The sequence below is a fragment of the Chiroxiphia lanceolata genome, chromosome 19 (genome assembly GCF_009829145.1).
Source record: "Chiroxiphia lanceolata isolate bChiLan1 chromosome 19, bChiLan1.pri, whole genome shotgun sequence".
Lineage (NCBI taxonomy): Eukaryota > Metazoa > Chordata > Aves > Passeriformes > Pipridae > Chiroxiphia > Chiroxiphia lanceolata.
This window is the reverse complement of record NC_045655.1, coordinates 8,029,333-8,046,378: the sequence shown is the minus strand read 5'-3', so window position 1 is coordinate 8,046,378 and position 17,046 is coordinate 8,029,333. Positions and strand designations below refer to the sequence as shown.

The 17,046-nt window shown below is 41.5% G+C and overlaps 1 protein-coding gene across 3 annotated transcripts; it reads right to left on the bottom strand.

Moving 5' to 3' along the window:
- Positions 1 to 8,304: 8,304 nt before the first annotated feature.
- Positions 8,305 to 16,809, bottom strand: PCTP (phosphatidylcholine transfer protein). 3 transcript variants are annotated; one of them, XM_032706856.1, is made up of 6 exons: positions 16,610 to 16,809; positions 14,513 to 14,630; positions 11,262 to 11,341; positions 10,756 to 10,927; positions 10,012 to 10,079; positions 8,305 to 9,495 (listed from the first exon to the last, which is right to left on the bottom strand). In XM_032706856.1, exons 1-6 carry the CDS (start codon positions 16,790 to 16,792, stop codon positions 9,430 to 9,432), a joined length of 687 nt encoding a protein of 228 aa, XP_032562747.1. In that variant the 5' UTR covers positions 16,793 to 16,809; the 3' UTR covers positions 8,305 to 9,429. The 3 variants fall into 3 exon arrangements, with proteins under 3 accessions (XP_032562747.1, XP_032562748.1, XP_032562749.1); XM_032706857.1 differs by having other exon boundaries at positions 14,513 to 14,627; positions 16,610 to 16,766; XM_032706858.1 differs by lacking the exon at positions 16,610 to 16,809 and adding an exon at positions 16,463 to 16,539.
- Positions 16,810 to 17,046: the final 237 nt, after the last annotated feature.

Genomic DNA, 17,046 nt, shown 5'->3' with positions numbered 1-17,046 from the left:
ATTTTAGGATGTCACCCGTTGCAGCACTGCAGGGAAAAGTCAGGCATTTAACAGTTTATTTGTCATCCAGGGAAGTTTCTTGAAGAAGGAACAAAATACCTGCAGAACTTTTTTCAAGAAGGATACTTGTCACTGTGCACAATCTGTGGGAGGTCTCACAGCCTCACACAAGCCTTACTTGTAATTTTATAAGCAAGAAGCAAACGCTATTGCTAAATTCGGAGAAGAATGGCCCCAGCCTGCTCGGTGATGGCACAGCCCGTAATTTCCATGTTCCAGGGAGCCTGTTTTATACAATAGTCACCACTGGGTGTCACCAACCAAAGCCGGGAACTCTTCACAGGCTGTTCTAAATCAGTGATGAGTGCAGGACTTCACCCTGGGTTTCCAAGTGGCAGCTGCAGACTGTAATTAATATATCTAAGAACAAGGTTGGCAGCTCATCATTTTGCTGAGTTTCATTATTTGGGGAGGACTTAAAACTTCCAGTTTCCAGCTCTCAGTATGCACTTGGTTTTGCAGCAGTTCTGCAGTGTTCAAGGTTACAGAGCCAGCCAACAGACTTTCAAAGCTGCCTGAGGGACATGTTTTGGGTGTGCACGTGTCTGTTCGAGTAAGGAGGGAATTAATGCTATTTTGAAGGATTTGTGCTGAGGTTTCTGATTCACTGAGACAGTGAAACTGCAGGGTAAGATTCCTGTATAATATCTGCACCAGAACTGACCTCTGTGTGTGATTCTCTCATAGACCTGAGGGTCCTTCCTAGGAACTGATACTCCCAACTCAGAATTTGCCTCAGTATTTTCTTCAGTAATGGCCACATCCTACATTTTTTTCAGATACAGAAATATTAGAGATGTACTTTAGTCTCTGAATGGCAAGAATTAGCAAAATAATTATGTTTTCTTAAGCCAAGTAATTGTGGTTTTTCGATTTTTTTCTGGTGTTTTTCCAACCTGACGTGAAACATCAGGAAAGTACCAGGAAAAAGGAAACCAAATGCTGATGTGACTTCTCAGATTAAAAAAAAAAAAAGATGCTGTGTCTCCATTGCTCCCGTTTCCCAAATCCCTGCACAGCCCATGAGCAGTGTGTGCCCGCTGGTGCCCTTGTTTGTTCCACGGTACCTGTGGCCCTTTCCAAAGGCTTTGATGCTCCTTCCTGGCTCTCCTGTGTTTGGGTATCCAGTTTCCTGTAGTCTTTCCTCACTCCTAAGCCCTATTTACTGCCCTTTTCCAGGTGCTGCTTTGCCCTCAGTTGCTTCCCATGTAACTGTACCATGCCTCTGTGTGCGGAGGTATTTGTGCTTTCCTTCCCCTCTGCCACATTCCAGGCGGTGATCCTGCTGCCAGCTGACTCACCAGGCTGGGGACACAAGGTCACGCTGTAAGACAACGAGGCTGCCAATTTAGCAACATCATCCCCTGGATCAGAACACAGAGGTTTTGTTTGTCAGCATCCTCAAATTATCAGGATCTGCTGCCTCAAGCCCATTAAGCAACGATCGCCTTTCCTGTGGGTGTGTGGTTTGCTCTCAAGGTAACTCTGCTGAAGCCAAAGTTAGGATCATACTAAATATATTTATTTCTATTCTAAGGTTCCCAAAATTTGGTTCCAAATGAGATAAAGTAGTACTTGAAGCAATCTGGTGACTGGGCTGTGCTCCTTTGAGATCACTGTCTGCAGGGAGGGTTTAGTCCATTGCCGGGCCTTGAAGAGATGAACATTTTTGCACCTGGACTGTGCTGTCTTGGGCAGCAAATCCTCAGCACAGGCAGAACCAACCCAGACCCATGAGGAAAAGAGGCAGGATTCTCCTAAAGGCTCTGCTGAGAGGGAAGTAGTGCTATGGAGCAAATTCAATGTTAAAATTCTTAAACAGTGTGAGAGAGCACCCAGCTGTGAGTGGAGGAAGGAGTTATTTGCTTCTGCAGATTTAATGCTTTGTCTCTGTTTTGTCCACAGTATTAACTGCTTTCCAGCAGTGGAAAATGCTGCTAGTAGTTGAAAAAATTTTAAATTGTTTCACAAAAGTAAAAATACTACTTTCCTTATTTTTCAATGACAGTTGGAACATTGTCCCCATTTTCCCCCCAAACCTGAGGATTTATTTTCCTCATTGCTGTACCTTTCTTTGCATCTTTCTCTAGCCCATAATAATTAATAATTGAAAAGTGGGAGGAAAATGAGGTGGGAAAAGCTTAAATGTTTTGTGTTTGCACTTGAAACAAATCCATTAACTGTTATTTAATGTATGTTTTAAAACCAAGTGAAAAATCCGAACTAATTTGCTGCTTATTTATATACTTTACTCCATGACATTTCACCAGTACTTGAAAAAAAAATTGTTGTTTGAGGGACAATGTAGGTGATGTAGACAAAACCACAACTTTACTTGATAAACAGCAACTGACAGGGAGGAATCCAAAGAGAAAGGCTCAGTATTTGTCCTTTTAACCCCCCGAAAAGCACATGACATCAGAATAGCCTTCTAGAGTATTTGCAGTTTCCTCTCATGTCCCCAGTGAACCAGAGGAGCTCTGTGGATGCTTCACTACCAAAAATAATCCTCACTGTCACTGGGCTTTCACTCTTGGTCTCTGCTGTGGAAACCACTGATGGTGTGTTACTGAAACTGCCATTCTGAGGGGTGAAAAAAAGGAATCTTTTTTGTTTTCCTCCTTGTTTGCCACTGTAGGGCAGTGAACTTACAATTACTCACAAAGAAAACAGTGTTGGAGTTGGAGCCTCTGTGCAAGGCAAGGCTGGAGCAGTGCAGTTTTGGGGGTTTTTTTACCTTTCAAATATGAGGAGAAAACATGCAAAAGTTGATGCTTTCTTATCTAGAATTCTCTAAGAGCTCGGTGTTTCCATCAGTGCAACAGTGCTAAACCAACACAGGTTTGCAGTTCTACAAGTCAGAGACAGTCCCTTTTAATGGGACTCTGTCAAACATTTTTGTTCATTGATTAGTTGGCCCAGCAAACCAAAATATGTAATTTGCATATTTCAAAATATGTCCCTGCTTAATGAAAAGAAAGACAAACGTACCTGAAAAAAAACCTACCCTGTTGTTTAAATGGAAATTTAAGCAAAGATTTGATTACAAAATATAGTGAATATACTTTATTACATCATTTTAAACCAAAATCATATTCTGTTTTCAGAATGCTGCTTAATGCTGACCAACATAATTTCATATTTTGTACTGTCTTTTCAGTCCAGTTGTTATTCTTCCCCCTCATTTATCTTATTTCAACAGTTACAAATTCCAAAAGACATAATTCTTATTCCCACAGAAAATACGTACCGAGAGATCCACGTCCATGTTCTGGGGACACAACCAAGAATACATGCAAGACCTTTATACCACAGTAAAATGCACAAGTAGCAACAGGCATGAAAAGAATTGATGGGCAGAAGGAGATCCTTGGGAGAGATGTTTGTGCTCCCACTCCAGAGCAGGAAGCACAGCCAGGTTGGTAGCTCACGGGGCTACGGTGTCAGAAGGTCAGATCACACATTAGGATTTGGGCTCATCCCAAATGTTGACACAGTATTGAAGGGGGAAGGGAAAGGGAAAGGCATGTGACAGTAAAGGACATTGTATTCAGCAGTAAATGTTGATTGGAAACATCCATCATTGGACCTGGGAGAGGAAGGGCCTCTATAGAATCAACACAAAGGTTCTTCTTCTTCTGTTCCTAAATATTGAAATTAGGCTGGTAACAAGCACCAGATCTGGTGTAGAAGACTCTACTTATTAACACTAAACATCCTTTAATAATAATTTAATATTAATTAAATGTGATTGAACATATATTCCCCTCTGACCAAAAGAGAATCCCACCATGCATAAGGCTGATATTTAGTGAGTGCCCCTTGGCTCAGCATGCTGGCCTCAAAAATACTGCGCCTTGACAGTTCAGGTAAAGCCAGAGGATCATCTTGGAATGCTTAGATATCCTAAACCTGCATTTCATCTTCTCTTTTTATTACATCTCAGCCTTGCCTGGTTGACCCTTTCCCAGCTTTTAACCTTTCAGATCCGATCTGCAGCTGCTGGATGCAACAGGAAATGAACAGGAACAACTGGCACCAGCAACATTTCTGTGACTGTGCAGCACAGCCTCAGTTTGCCTGCTGCTGCTGTCCTTTCCCAAACACAGTCATCATGTTTTCACTCAATAATGTAATCATTGTGACACTAACCTTCACTAGCAAAAATTCAGAAAGTCTGCTTTCATTTAATTTGAATTTCCCAGATTTCTCACCAATTCCCTACCAATAATTTTAGTTAAAATAATAAACTAAAGCAATAATGAAGCCCACAAGAAGCATCTTGCCAGAAATGTGTATGTACCTGTTTCTAATACAGATCTTGATTATAGGTTTTTCATCCACTTGTGCATCTCATTGTATCTCAGTTCAAGTCCATCTGTTAAATAACAGCATTTGGGAAGAAAATAATGCTGCCTTCTGAGAAGGATTCACACTGTAATCTCCTGGATTTATTAATATTAAAATTCTTATAATAATTCAGCTTGGAAGGGATATATGGGATCATCTGCCCAGTGCAGCACCAAATTTGAAGTTCGCTTTAATTTCAAGGTCAGATAAATTGCCCAGGGCCTTGTGTCCCCAAAACTGGAGATTTCAGAGTCTCTCAAAGCAACTTGGTTCATTACTGATGATGATGACTTTGGAAAAAACTTCCCTTATTGGGAAGTTGGCATAAAATATTGGCATAAAATATTCTGAAATCTACCGACTATAAAAAAAAGGCAAAGAACAAAATATTAGTTCCCTACTCAGGTCATATTTTCACAACAAACTTTCTAGCAAAGATATTGAGCATACAGTTACTAGTCTGAAAGGATCCTCAGATTACTTGTTTGTTCTTAATCTCTAAGTTGTTCCAAATGGATTTTAAAGTGATTTTTCTAAATTACTGACGTGCCTGCCTGCCACTGTAGTGAATTAATCAAGCTCATTATTCAGTGATAAAGCTCTGAATTTCATGGTTCCTAGAACCACACCTCAAGTGTTATCAAGGGTCAGTGTATTCCCATGTTAAAAGAAAAAAATGAGTGGAAGGCAATGTACTCTCTCACATACCCACCTCACACTCTGAGACAAAAGGCCCTTCCAGTGTCACAGTAATTTCCTGCTGGAGGAATGTTCCTACTGCTTGGTTTAATTTGAATATTTGAACAGCATCATGAGCCTTTCATGGGGTAAATGGCTTGGCCAGGCAATTTGGGCTTTTTGCAGGATCCACTCAAATGTACAAATCAATTATATGACTTCCATGCTGAGAAAACACATTAACTTTAAAATGCACAGCAGTAGCCTGCTCTCAATAAAAATATTTAAAACCTACTCTTAAACTACAACTCCAAGTTGCTGTTGAATATGAAATATCTATTTCCAGGCAATTACACCCAATTTCTATCCTGCTTTGGAAGATGTATATGCACTAGGAATATTAAAAGCCAAACCCCCCACAGCTCAAAGTGAAGCAGGGAAAGACTTAAGACCTTTCCAGATATGCTCAGGCAGAAATGCAATGAGCCTTGTGACTTCCCAGCAGGCATCTATTCAAAGTATGTGCAGCACATAGGTAACCCCTGGCCTTACATATTGCACAACTGCAAAACCCCCAAACTTGTCATTCTAGGAACAACACAATCTATTAAAATGATTAATTCTCAGGCGTTTCTTCCATAGATTAAGAAGAATAAAACAACTAAGCTTGGGGCAAAAACTGACTCTTCCAGTGTCACGAGGTCCACCAGAGAACCTCTTGTGCCTCCAGTGGTGAAATAGGCCTTAGAAAAATATAAAAATATGCATGAAATCTAGTGAGGACAGATAAAGGCAAACTCACTTAAATCTTAGTATTACAGGTACTTGTGTTTACACTGCAGGAACAGCTTTCAGTTTAACATGTTGCACAGCAGGGAGGCAGGAAATTTTTCACAAGGCTAAAATTATTACGTATATTCAAGGCCTTTCAGCATAATTGGTTATTATGACAGATTCCACTGAAACACTCACAGGATGCAGTTCTTACTCTGGAAATGAAGGTTTCCAGTGGAGAGTTGTTCCCATGTAAAATGTTCCTGTCTCACAGCAGGATTCCAGGATACATTCATAATTCAGATTCCAGATGAGAATAATTGTTTATGGTCAAGTTCTCAACATACAGGGAATACTGAACTACAGAGAAAGATGACGTTCTCTTTATATGTGCATATATATAATCCCAATTAATATGCTCATTGGCAGGTGCAGAGAATAATTATTAGGATGCTTAAACACCAACTTTATTTATCTTACTGATCAGGATTCCTCCTAAGTCTGCAGTTATAAGCCAGACTGGTAGAAAAAAAAATCAGCAAAACTAATCTTGCTATAAAGATTTGTCATTTTTTTATTGCTCCTCAAAAAGCAGTTATCTTCCTTACAGTCCATCTGGATATATAGCAACTCTCCTCCTGCTGTAAGCCTTCCTTTCTCTTTTTGTATGGAAGTTTTCAGTGTCTTTTAACTGAGATGAGTGAAAACAAAGTTTTTTGTGTGAAAGTCTAGTAGTTTCCTCTGATCAGAGGACTACAAATTTGGTTATGAACTACCCTCCTATTTAGAGGAAGGCAAATCTATGTTCAAGCAGGAATTACTCTCAGCTAAGTGAAATTTAAGTATCATTAGATCCCTTTTGAAAATGTTCTTTATACATAGAAAACTAACATATTGGGAAACAAAAGTGTTGGTGGGAAGATACATCATCTACTACTATGCACTAATATCAGAAGTCTATGTTCCTGTCTTCCCACATTTTTTGTTCCATTAAATTATAAAAACAGCCAGTGACCTGCTTGAGAAATGAAACATCAACCATATGTTTCCTGAGCAAAGAAGACTCGTGTTTCCCCTTACACACCATCTTCTGAGGGGCAGCACCAGTGACTGGGAACCTGACGTCATTCACTGTGTTGACTTTGGGTTACTGAGAATCTTTCCTTTACTTACCTTCCAACTCAAATACATTAGTTTTACAGAGAGATTGTATGGAAAGAATGGATTGGAATGACTAGAACACAACGTGGAAGAATGTTTTACATTCACTTTGTTACAATATCATTCCCTATGGAAATAGGGGATGGGGGACCCAAAAAACCACCACTTCTTTTTGAGAAGAACAACATGTAAAAACATGTTTCTGTACAGGCTGGTAATTTAAAACCAGAAGTTCTATATGAGAATATATCATTATGATTTAGGGAAACTCTGATATTGTACTTTGGAGCAGATGCCTGTTTATTGCCAGAAACTACAGCATTTTTCTAGTTCTTTTGGGCTACTGAGAAAACTTCATTAGTCCCCATTAACCTGTAGTGTGATCCCTACCAATCTGTGAATTGGGGCAGGATATAGAAGATGAGAGGTTCAATCATCATCCAACAAAAATACCTCATTCTTTTTATTCAAACAACCCAACAACACTTGGTTTACAACAGATCCCTCTAAAAGGACAAACTGCACACCATTTTTAGGCAAGTTGGTGGAAACAAAGCTGAGTTCCAGGTGCTACATAACAAACAGCATGGGAAGGGGGTTTCATGTTTCTTAACGCTGTGCACCAGAACTTGAAATGAGTGATGACTTTAAACTTTCACAGTAGGGAAATTCCTGTTCAAGCTATCCAGAAAGGTTCACATGATGCATGTATAATTTATACAAGATCAATATTTAATCAGTCATTAAAAAAGCTCTCAAATGCTTTAAGAATGTCTTTACATCCAAAGATTGTCACAATCTCCCATTTAGACAAGAAACCACATCACACAAAGCTGGAACTTCCCTAGTAATACAAGATAGGAGCAGTAATCCAGACTTAAACTGGTGTCACTGCATACTTTTCTCACAGTGAAAGCCCACAGGTTTTGTACTGCTGTGGCACAGAGGTCATTTTTGTTCAGAAAGAACTAGAAATTAATTAGTTTGCATCATTGTTCCAGGAAGATTCATCCTCAGCTAGTCAGTCCCCTTTTAAAATTTTGTTGAATCATGTTGTGTGACACTGTAATGCTCAATCCAGTAATGGTCTCCAAGCCAAAGACACTTGAAAAATGCCTAAACTGCTGGCAGAAAGCTCTTCAGAACACATCGAATCCTGCTTGGTTCTAATCCAACTTATTCTTTCAAAACCCTTTAAAAAAAATGCAGCCCATGATATCAGCCTGTCACTTGTGACCTGCCCAGCAGGGCCACTCTTAAACAAGAGACAGAACAAGAACATGGATAAAATAAGGATTTATTGGAAGCAAATATTCACACAAAGTAAAAAGGCAATCATTTCAATCATTTGTTTTTTAACAAGACAAAGCTACCCCATTACAAGATTTATTCAGAAAGAGGATTAGATTTAGGAACAATGCAGAATATTTTAAATCCCTGAGATTGAGGTCCTCTCATCTTTTATGCACTCCCTGCCCCACCCCCCACAAAGGTGCTGGAAATTTGATTTTCTGATCAGTTGAGCTTTTAGTGGATTACCATCCAAAATTACAGTTTCGGTCTTTAGATCAGCAGGAAATTTAAAAATGCAAGCAAGCCCAAGCTTCACATCAAGTTCATTCACATTCAGTGGCAGGCATCCAGTTCAAAATTACTTCCAATTTCAAGCTGGTATCCAAGCTGCTTTACAGAAAAGGCTACTGACTCTGAAGATAAAACTTGTTCCCCTTAAATCAGACATGGAAGAAGCCAACTCCTCCTTTTTCTTCTTGGTGGGTTTTAGGTTTCATATAGAGGTACAGAGCTGGGAATGCAAGGCTTTAGGCTCCAGTCCTTTTTACATCTGGACTTAAAACCATCACAAGGAAGCTTAGTGACACAGACTTCCAGTTCCTACTGCAGACTTCTTATGATTTACCTCCATGCCCTCAGCATTTTTTAGGTTTACAGCAGGCAGGGAGTTTAAGAATGACAAACTTGGGTAGCAAAAGTGTTTCTCCTACAATGCAATGCAAGTTCATCACTGAGTTTCAGCAGGAAGCCACCCTGCAAGGCAACAAACATGCAATTTGCAGTCCAAGTTCAGACATTTTTCCTAGCTAAATCTTTGTCTCTTGTGCAAGGACATAACATATCCATCAGAGAGCTCCAGTTGACATGACAGTCAGGATAAGCAAAGCTTATCCTTGAGTACTTTCAGAAGCTGCAGCTGATGTTGGTGTTACCTTGACAGTGCCCAGCTCTTCAGTTGGAGATGGAAAAAGAATCTAATAAAGGTCAAGGCATAACCCAACTAAAACAAAATTCTTTCCAATATTAGAGGTAGATTTCATCCAGTGTAATATATAACAGCCATTCCTGTAAGTGCAGAGCTCTTGGAACTAAAGAATCAAGATAAATTTTGAGCTATGTTCTCTTAGAATAATTAAGGCAAGCTTTTTGTATATCCTTCAAGAAAGCAGGCACACCACTCTGCAAAGAGAAAAGTGGAAAAGTCATTCTTGCATAATGCACTCAATAACAACTATAAGCAAGATGAGAATTCCCATTGTATAGATCAAGGCCTCCAAACAGATACAGTTCTAAGATACAATTGTCTAAAATACAATTCTAAGATCTGGTACAAAGCAGCAAACCATTCCTTTAATACCTTGGGAACAGACTGCATTATTGAAGTTTGCTTGTCTTTAGGCTATTCATGTATGCTCTGGAACACGAATTTTTGGGGCTGGCTGCAGAAATTCACCTGCCTGGTTGACGAACCAGAGGAATTTGACAGGAATTAAAAAAAGAATAAATTAGTACTACTGTCATGAGAGCAGACAATAGTGAGACTCTAAAAACAGGACTGTGCAAGAGTCAGAGAGGTGGATACATCCATTTCAGAAAAAATAACTCTACCCAGCATGCAGAAGATGGGTATGGATGCAGTGAATCCCTTGTTTGAAATGGATTAGCAAATATCACTGTATGTTAACTTTCCCTTACCTTGGCAGCCCAGTTGACCAGCCACGATGGAATCATGCCACCAGGATTATCAAAGTAGTACATATAGACTGGAGAGGAAAGAGAAGTTATCAGAAAGTTCTCTGAGTACCAGCTCTAACAGCCCACAACAGAAGCTGCCAGTGTGCAGGACTGAGGCACCAAGTACAACAGCTCTGCTCTTAATTCTTCACAAAAAAATTACCTTGTCCTGAAGTGGAATGTGAAGTAACTATAGGCATTGCCAGTGAAGCTGACAGAGCCATAACATTAATTTAGATTACTGCAAACCATTTGAGGCACCCTGCTTACAAAATACCATTGTCTTTAAAGGACTAATCTCAGACAGGAGACAAACTCTACACAAATCCTTTCATCTCTACATCTGTCAAACATGATACTCAAATCATTGCTGAGTTAAGCAGATTGCAGCAGACTTTCTCCTACTGTACTGGCTGGCAGGAAAAGAAGTGCACGCTGAGGGTGGGGTGGGATGGGGGGCAGAATGGTCAGTAAACTATTCTTAACTACCCAGCCCAACTGTTAAATGAAAGATTCTTCACAGTGGCACACTGCACTGGACATTCTCAAAAATTTCATTTATTTTAAAGTGGTCCCAAGGCTCAGTGCATTCACTTTATAGTAACTGTTTCTAGCTTAAAATTTCCAGTCCCCCTCTTTATGCATTTTGCTAATCCACACATTCTCTGCCTACAGGACTTGTGACACATTTTCTTGGCCTCTTACCTTTAGATCCAGCCTTGCCATCACTTTCAATTGCCACACTTTGTTTATAGCTTTTAACTCTGATAACACCAGGCTTTTCAGGGCACTGAGGAACAGACACACTTTGAGCCAACACAACCCAGATCTTCCTCCCATCCACATCCATCTCCCGACGTTCCCGAACATAGACATACTGTGCTCAGAGTTGAGGAGGAACGTCAAAACACTGTCAGTTTGATGTGTGAAAAATTGACAAGTGAATTCCCTTACAAACAGCAGCTCCCTCAAGTTACTCCCCATGCTTCTACAGGATTCAATCCCGCAGAGTAATAACTCAGCTATGTGAGTTCTGGCTGTGTGTGGGAAGAGGCACCCACGCTCTCCTTCATGCTGTACATGTTCATGTAACGTGAGGACTGCAGGATCTTAGATCAAGTGCAGCAGAGCAGTGGAGTCAGCTCATTGTTGGGATTCCTGGATGACCAGGAGACAAAAACTGCCAGAGGAACAAAAGCTTGAAAGGATACATCTCTGTTTGAGAGAGGGAAAGGGTACTTCACTTCCCAGTAGATTACTTTTTCACCATCATATGTTTTCTCACACAGTTCTACAGTTGAAAGAAGAAGACTGTGAGATATTTTTAATTTCTACTGCAACAGGACTATAGATGACATCAAGAACTGCTCAGATTTCTGACATGAGCATATTTTACACACAACCCTGAAGTCAAAATTGATATGTATGTAAAGTAGCAGTAGAAGACATTAAAAAGTTCTGTAGCAGGGTTGTTCAGGAACCAAATATGCATAAATAGGAGGTGTGTTTTCCTGTGGCTACTGGATTCCCTGGTGGAAAAAAAACAACAACAAAAGGACAAAAGTAGAACAATTCTGAAAGAGGCAGAGTGAAATTCCTTTTCAGACAGTTTGCTCATTCAAAGCTTTGCCATCTCAAAGCTTTTTTCTTGCATGTTCTGCACAATTCACATGTCATTATCCTTGTAAATTATTCTGAGTTAACATGGAACTAGGATCAGTGCAGCTTTCTAACACCTGAAGAGGTCTTAAATGAGGGATTAATGAAGTTTCCAAAAGCTATCAGGAATTTCACAGCAGTATATACAGGTAACTGAGGGGTTCTATATCCTCCTGAGGGGCTCTATATCCTCCAGAGCTAAAACACCCACAGCCAGCCACAGCCTTTCAGTGCTTTTGAAAACGAGGCCAGAACAGACTGATAGTCTCATTGCCACAGTGCCACAGATGGGAGATTCTTTCCCTATATAACATGTTCCAAACCAGGCTTCTGTTAGTATGTCCTGAAATCAGCTGTCACCCACGAAAACACCTTCTCCTCTTCTCCAGGCTGGAGCAGCACTGGAAGCACCCGGTGTTGTCACAACCCACAGCATTATGCTTTCCACCAGAGGTCACTGGAGCACTGGATTATTCACTTTGCTTTCATTTCTAACCACAGAACTTTCCTTTTTCAAAGGCATTAAAACACTTTTAAAGACCCTGATACAACTATTATTACCTAACTCATCTACCTTTGTATCTTCACAATTACAGGAAAAGCATACAGTAGGTAAGGCAAGTCCCACCTGCATTCACTTTACTCTGTCAGTACTAGTGCACAGCTTCTGATAAAAGCAGAATACAGTGCATTTTAATCAATAACCAGATTTGTAGCATCACTACAAAAGATCACAAATCCACTCTATTATAACAGGCACAGCAGCACTTGCTGCTTCAACAGCCAGTTACTACTGTTAAGTTATTGAGAAGTATGATCTCAATCAGGACAGTGTTGCAATCAGGAGTAGCAAGTTTCAGTATTGCTCAGACCCCCCCATTTTGTATCATGCCACAGAAGCATTTGGTTCCTCAATCACAACTCTGCAGTTCAGCCACGGCTTCCCTGCTGAATTGGCAGCTGCAGCACAAGCCAGAGCTCAGATGGCCACATCCTGTAGATATTCTGGACCACGCAGGAGCAGTTGCCTTTTCAATAAAGAGGCAGCTACTTCTACTCTGGTCAGGTTTTTATTTCAATGCCAGCCAGCAGTTCAGCAGAGAGCTCTCCTTTGGACTGCCACTATTGCACAGCTGTAAGAGCACCAAGGAATACAAATAGTAACACAAAACATGAAGGCTCTCAGTGGAAGTTTTCTGGGGTTTCTCCCTAAAGGTGAAAGTAGAAAAAACATGCTTAAATGGGCTACATTGAAAATGTTGGCTGGTACTGTTTCATCATGTGTACAGCTAAAGAATAGTTGGGCTTGTGGCAATTTTGAAGCTGGAAGGAAAGCTTTGCTGTTATGTTTATGCCCTTCACAGATGTTAACTCTTGAGGCGCTGGACTTAAAGGCACCAGCACAAGTACAAATTCACAGATGAACAAACCACAGTCAGCAAGGATATAAATGCCAGCTCTGCAACATTATCTAGTTTTTAGTTTAAGGGTGTAGCTTCCCCCAACTGCTTCCTTTCTTATCTCTAAGAAGGTATTAAAAAAAAAAAAAAGTGTTTGGTTAAGAAAGATTCAGTTCTCCTAAATGCACTTAAGGACTACTAAAGTAACTCAACATAATACTTTACATCCAATACAACAATGTTCAGTCCCAGTCTGGCTCTTTCTGCTTCATTAATGGCAAAGAGGCGTTTGCTACAAGAAAGCTACTGACCATTTTGACAAATAAGACTTATTGATGAAGACATCACACTTTAAACTTGACCAAGTACTGGCACGAGTCAAATGTGGTTCTCTGTATCAATACAGCCACAGGCATTACCAGTAAAGGTTCTCCATGGAACTGTCCTAAACCTAACAAGCAAAATATTTAACAATCCTTTGGGTTTTAGCACGCTCTTTGTTCGGCAAAACACTTTGACCATGTTTTAGTTTTATTGGCTTGAAGTGATTCCAAGCACAGGCTTAAAAAGGAAAGGCTCCCCATCTTTAAAATAAATGGATTACTGGATGCTTGCATCAGCTGAATCCTTACCTTGTAACTGCTGACTTAAGATGTTTTAACATCATATGGATATCCAGGTTCAATGCCCTTTTTCAAAGACAACATTAAATAAACACAACTAAATTAGTTATTCCTTTCTCTGTAAAAGCCAAAGCCACCACCTATTCTCTCGATACACCCACTCCTGATGGTAAAAGGTGCCAAGAACAACCAATGCTTTCAGGAAAGTCATTCCATCACACATCAAACTGATGCACAGTGAGAACAATCAGGCATTGAAATAATCACCCCAGGAAAGTGGTGGATTCCCCAAAACTGGACATTTTTAAGACTCAGCTGGGCAGGGTGCTGGGCCATCTTGTCTTTTATCAAGGAAGGTGGGACCAGATGATCCCAGAGGTCCCTTCTCCACCCCCTGGTATTCTGTGCTCACTGCTCTGCTCCAATGCTCAAAAGGTATCATCTCCATTTCTTCCTGGAACATCTGCTAAAATTTAACCCAGGAATTGCAACAACTAGAACCTACAAGGTGCTCCAGCATAACCAGTGATGCCAATTATATGCTTTAACCAACATGGAAAGAATTCATTCCAGAGGAAGGACATATGCTGTTGAGACATTAGCTGTTCCATATCAGTGTTTACTTGTATATTTGCAGAGGGCAACCTTATCCCAAAGAGATATTTAAGTCTGGCCCAAAGTCTTTGGATGCAGCAACTTCAAAATACCTCTGAGGAAAGCTTTAGTGGGAAGAATCCATGGGGACTAAAGCTTGCTCTTACACTGCCTAGATGAGCTTACCTTTAACATACTGATCCCACTGTTTTCTGAAATCCAAGTCCATGTAGACATCTGCACACAGTTTTGGGGGACAATCAGCAAGACCACCGAAGATTTTATACTCATAAAGTCCTGATTGCTGTGGAAACAGAATGGGGAGAGGAAAAGTCACACAGGAAAGGGAAGCACTCTGCATCAGGGAGAACAGCTGAAGGAAGTTAGGTGGGGCACAAACTACAAATACGCTCAAGAGCTGTGAAAGCAAATCTTCAAAAAACAATGCAAGATTCAGTCTTTAACCTCTCGACTTTTTGATCTATACATGAAAGTTTAAACCCAGCCAGCCTGACCTGCCCTGCACAATGGCTGTTCCTTCCCTTACACTAGTACCCTTTTACTTCATCAGTACTTCCAAAGGGAGCATGTTTCTATACACATACATTCCTTTTCAAAGAACAACTAAAAAAAAGGCAAAAAAAAAAAAAAAAGACAGACACCTCTAAATGCTTTTTAGCTTCAAATAGTCTTTTTAGTTTAAGTCTTTCTACATAAAAGCACAAGAAGAAGCCTGAGCTACTTTCCATCTTGCCAGCTGCCATTTACACAGCAGCAGCAAAGCCACTGCAGAAACACAAGGTACCCCAAGCACAAACCTGGTCCCTTTTGTGAGGCTAAATCCAGCCTCCAGCTTCCCAAAGTTACTTTGCCTTCATCCACCACAAGATGCCTTTACAGCTCCGTGATGAGTTCCAGTCCTAAAGCCTCTACTTCATCCACTCCAGAAGCAACACTCCCAGCACCCTGAATTCCACCAGCACATTTAATTCCTGCATGGATACCTGGCAGACACCCCAGCCTTGCCTGTGCTGTGTGCACTCATTGATAAGCTTGTCTTGCTACTGCCAGTTACCACATCCACACTGTAAACAGGGACTATTTATCACCAAAAAAATTCCAAGGTGTATCATGTGTTTTTAAAGAGCCTTTCCCTGCCCTGTTTTGTCTTTTGCACAGACCTGCATGTTTGCTGTTTTTGCTACACATGACCATGTCTGAAATGATTTTTCAGAATACAAATACAAAGTTGTCATGCAAAGAACAGCAGGAAATCCAGGTTTGTAAGGAGCTGAGAGGAAACTATGATCACTGAGCTAAAGAAATAGGGTACTTATATATGGATTTAAAATATATATAGTATAAATATATATTATAAATATATATTCTATATATATAATACGTATTGTATAAATATAATATTATACATAATATATAAATATAATATTATATATTATTATATATAATATACTTATATAATATATATTATATATATTATATACTATAGAAATAATGTGTAATAATATACATAATATATACTATATATTATAATATATAGTATATATAATAATGTGTAATATACTATTATAAATTTATTTAATCCATTTATATATGGATTTAAAAGTCATTGATAAATCATAAATCTGCATCAGAAGGCAAACATTCACTGTCAACCACTCACAAGTCAGTCCCAGAAGCCTAAACTATTGAACTTCTTTAAAGAAGTTAGTCCCCCAAAAAGGAGTGGAATTTCATTTCAACCCTTTCTGAACTACTTCCCGATTTTAGAGGGAGAATGGTGGGAAATCAGTGCGAAGGGAGTTTTGGAGAGAGGCAGGAAGGGAGGCGGAACGCTGGAGACCAGGAGGATGCTCTGGCACGGGAGATGCTCGGGAGCAGGCGAACGGGGACAGAGCTCCCCTCACCACACACACCCCTCAGAGAGGGCTCGGCAGAGCACAGCAAACTCCCGACAGGCCCAAGGCTGCTCCCACCGCCGAGAGCACCTTCCCCGGGAATTCCTCCAGCCACCAGCTGTTCACACCCCTGCAAAGCCTCGGGTTCCCCGGCAGTCTGCGCGGGCGGAGGGGTCACCGCGGCCGAGCAGCTTTTCCCATCAGCAGTTAATGGCATTACCCATAAAGCTGCTTTCTGGGAGCCCGGTGTAAACCGAGCCCGGGCCGGCAGCGCCAGCCTGGCCTGTGCGGGGAACCGGGGACTCGCCGGGGCCCCCATCGCGGGCATCCACCGCCCCCCGCCCCGGCCGGGAGCCCGCCCGCCCACCTCGTGGTACAGGCGGTAGATCCTCACGCCCATGGTCTCCACCAGGAGCTGCCACGGCCCCTCCGCGCCCGGCGCAGGCTGGTCCAGCTCCCGGCAGGCGGCACGGAACTGCTCCTCCGAGAAGGGCCAGAACCCCTCCGCCTCCATCCCCGGCGGCCCCTCCATCCCCGGCGGCCCCTCCATCCCCGGCGGCCCCTCCATCCCCGGCGGGCGGGCGGGCACAGCCCACGGCCGGAGCGCCCCGCCCCGCGCCCGCCCCGGAGAGCCCGCGGGGCCGAGGGATGCGAGTTTGCAGCATCGCTGCCCCACAGGGGTGCTCCGTGCGCTCCCGGTCCTTGTGGGGTCTCAGTCGCTCGGTGGTGCCTTTAAATGTGCGTCTCATCAGCCTGGTGCGGGAACGGGTTTCGTGAGGGTGATGGTCAGGGCCTTTCCTTTCG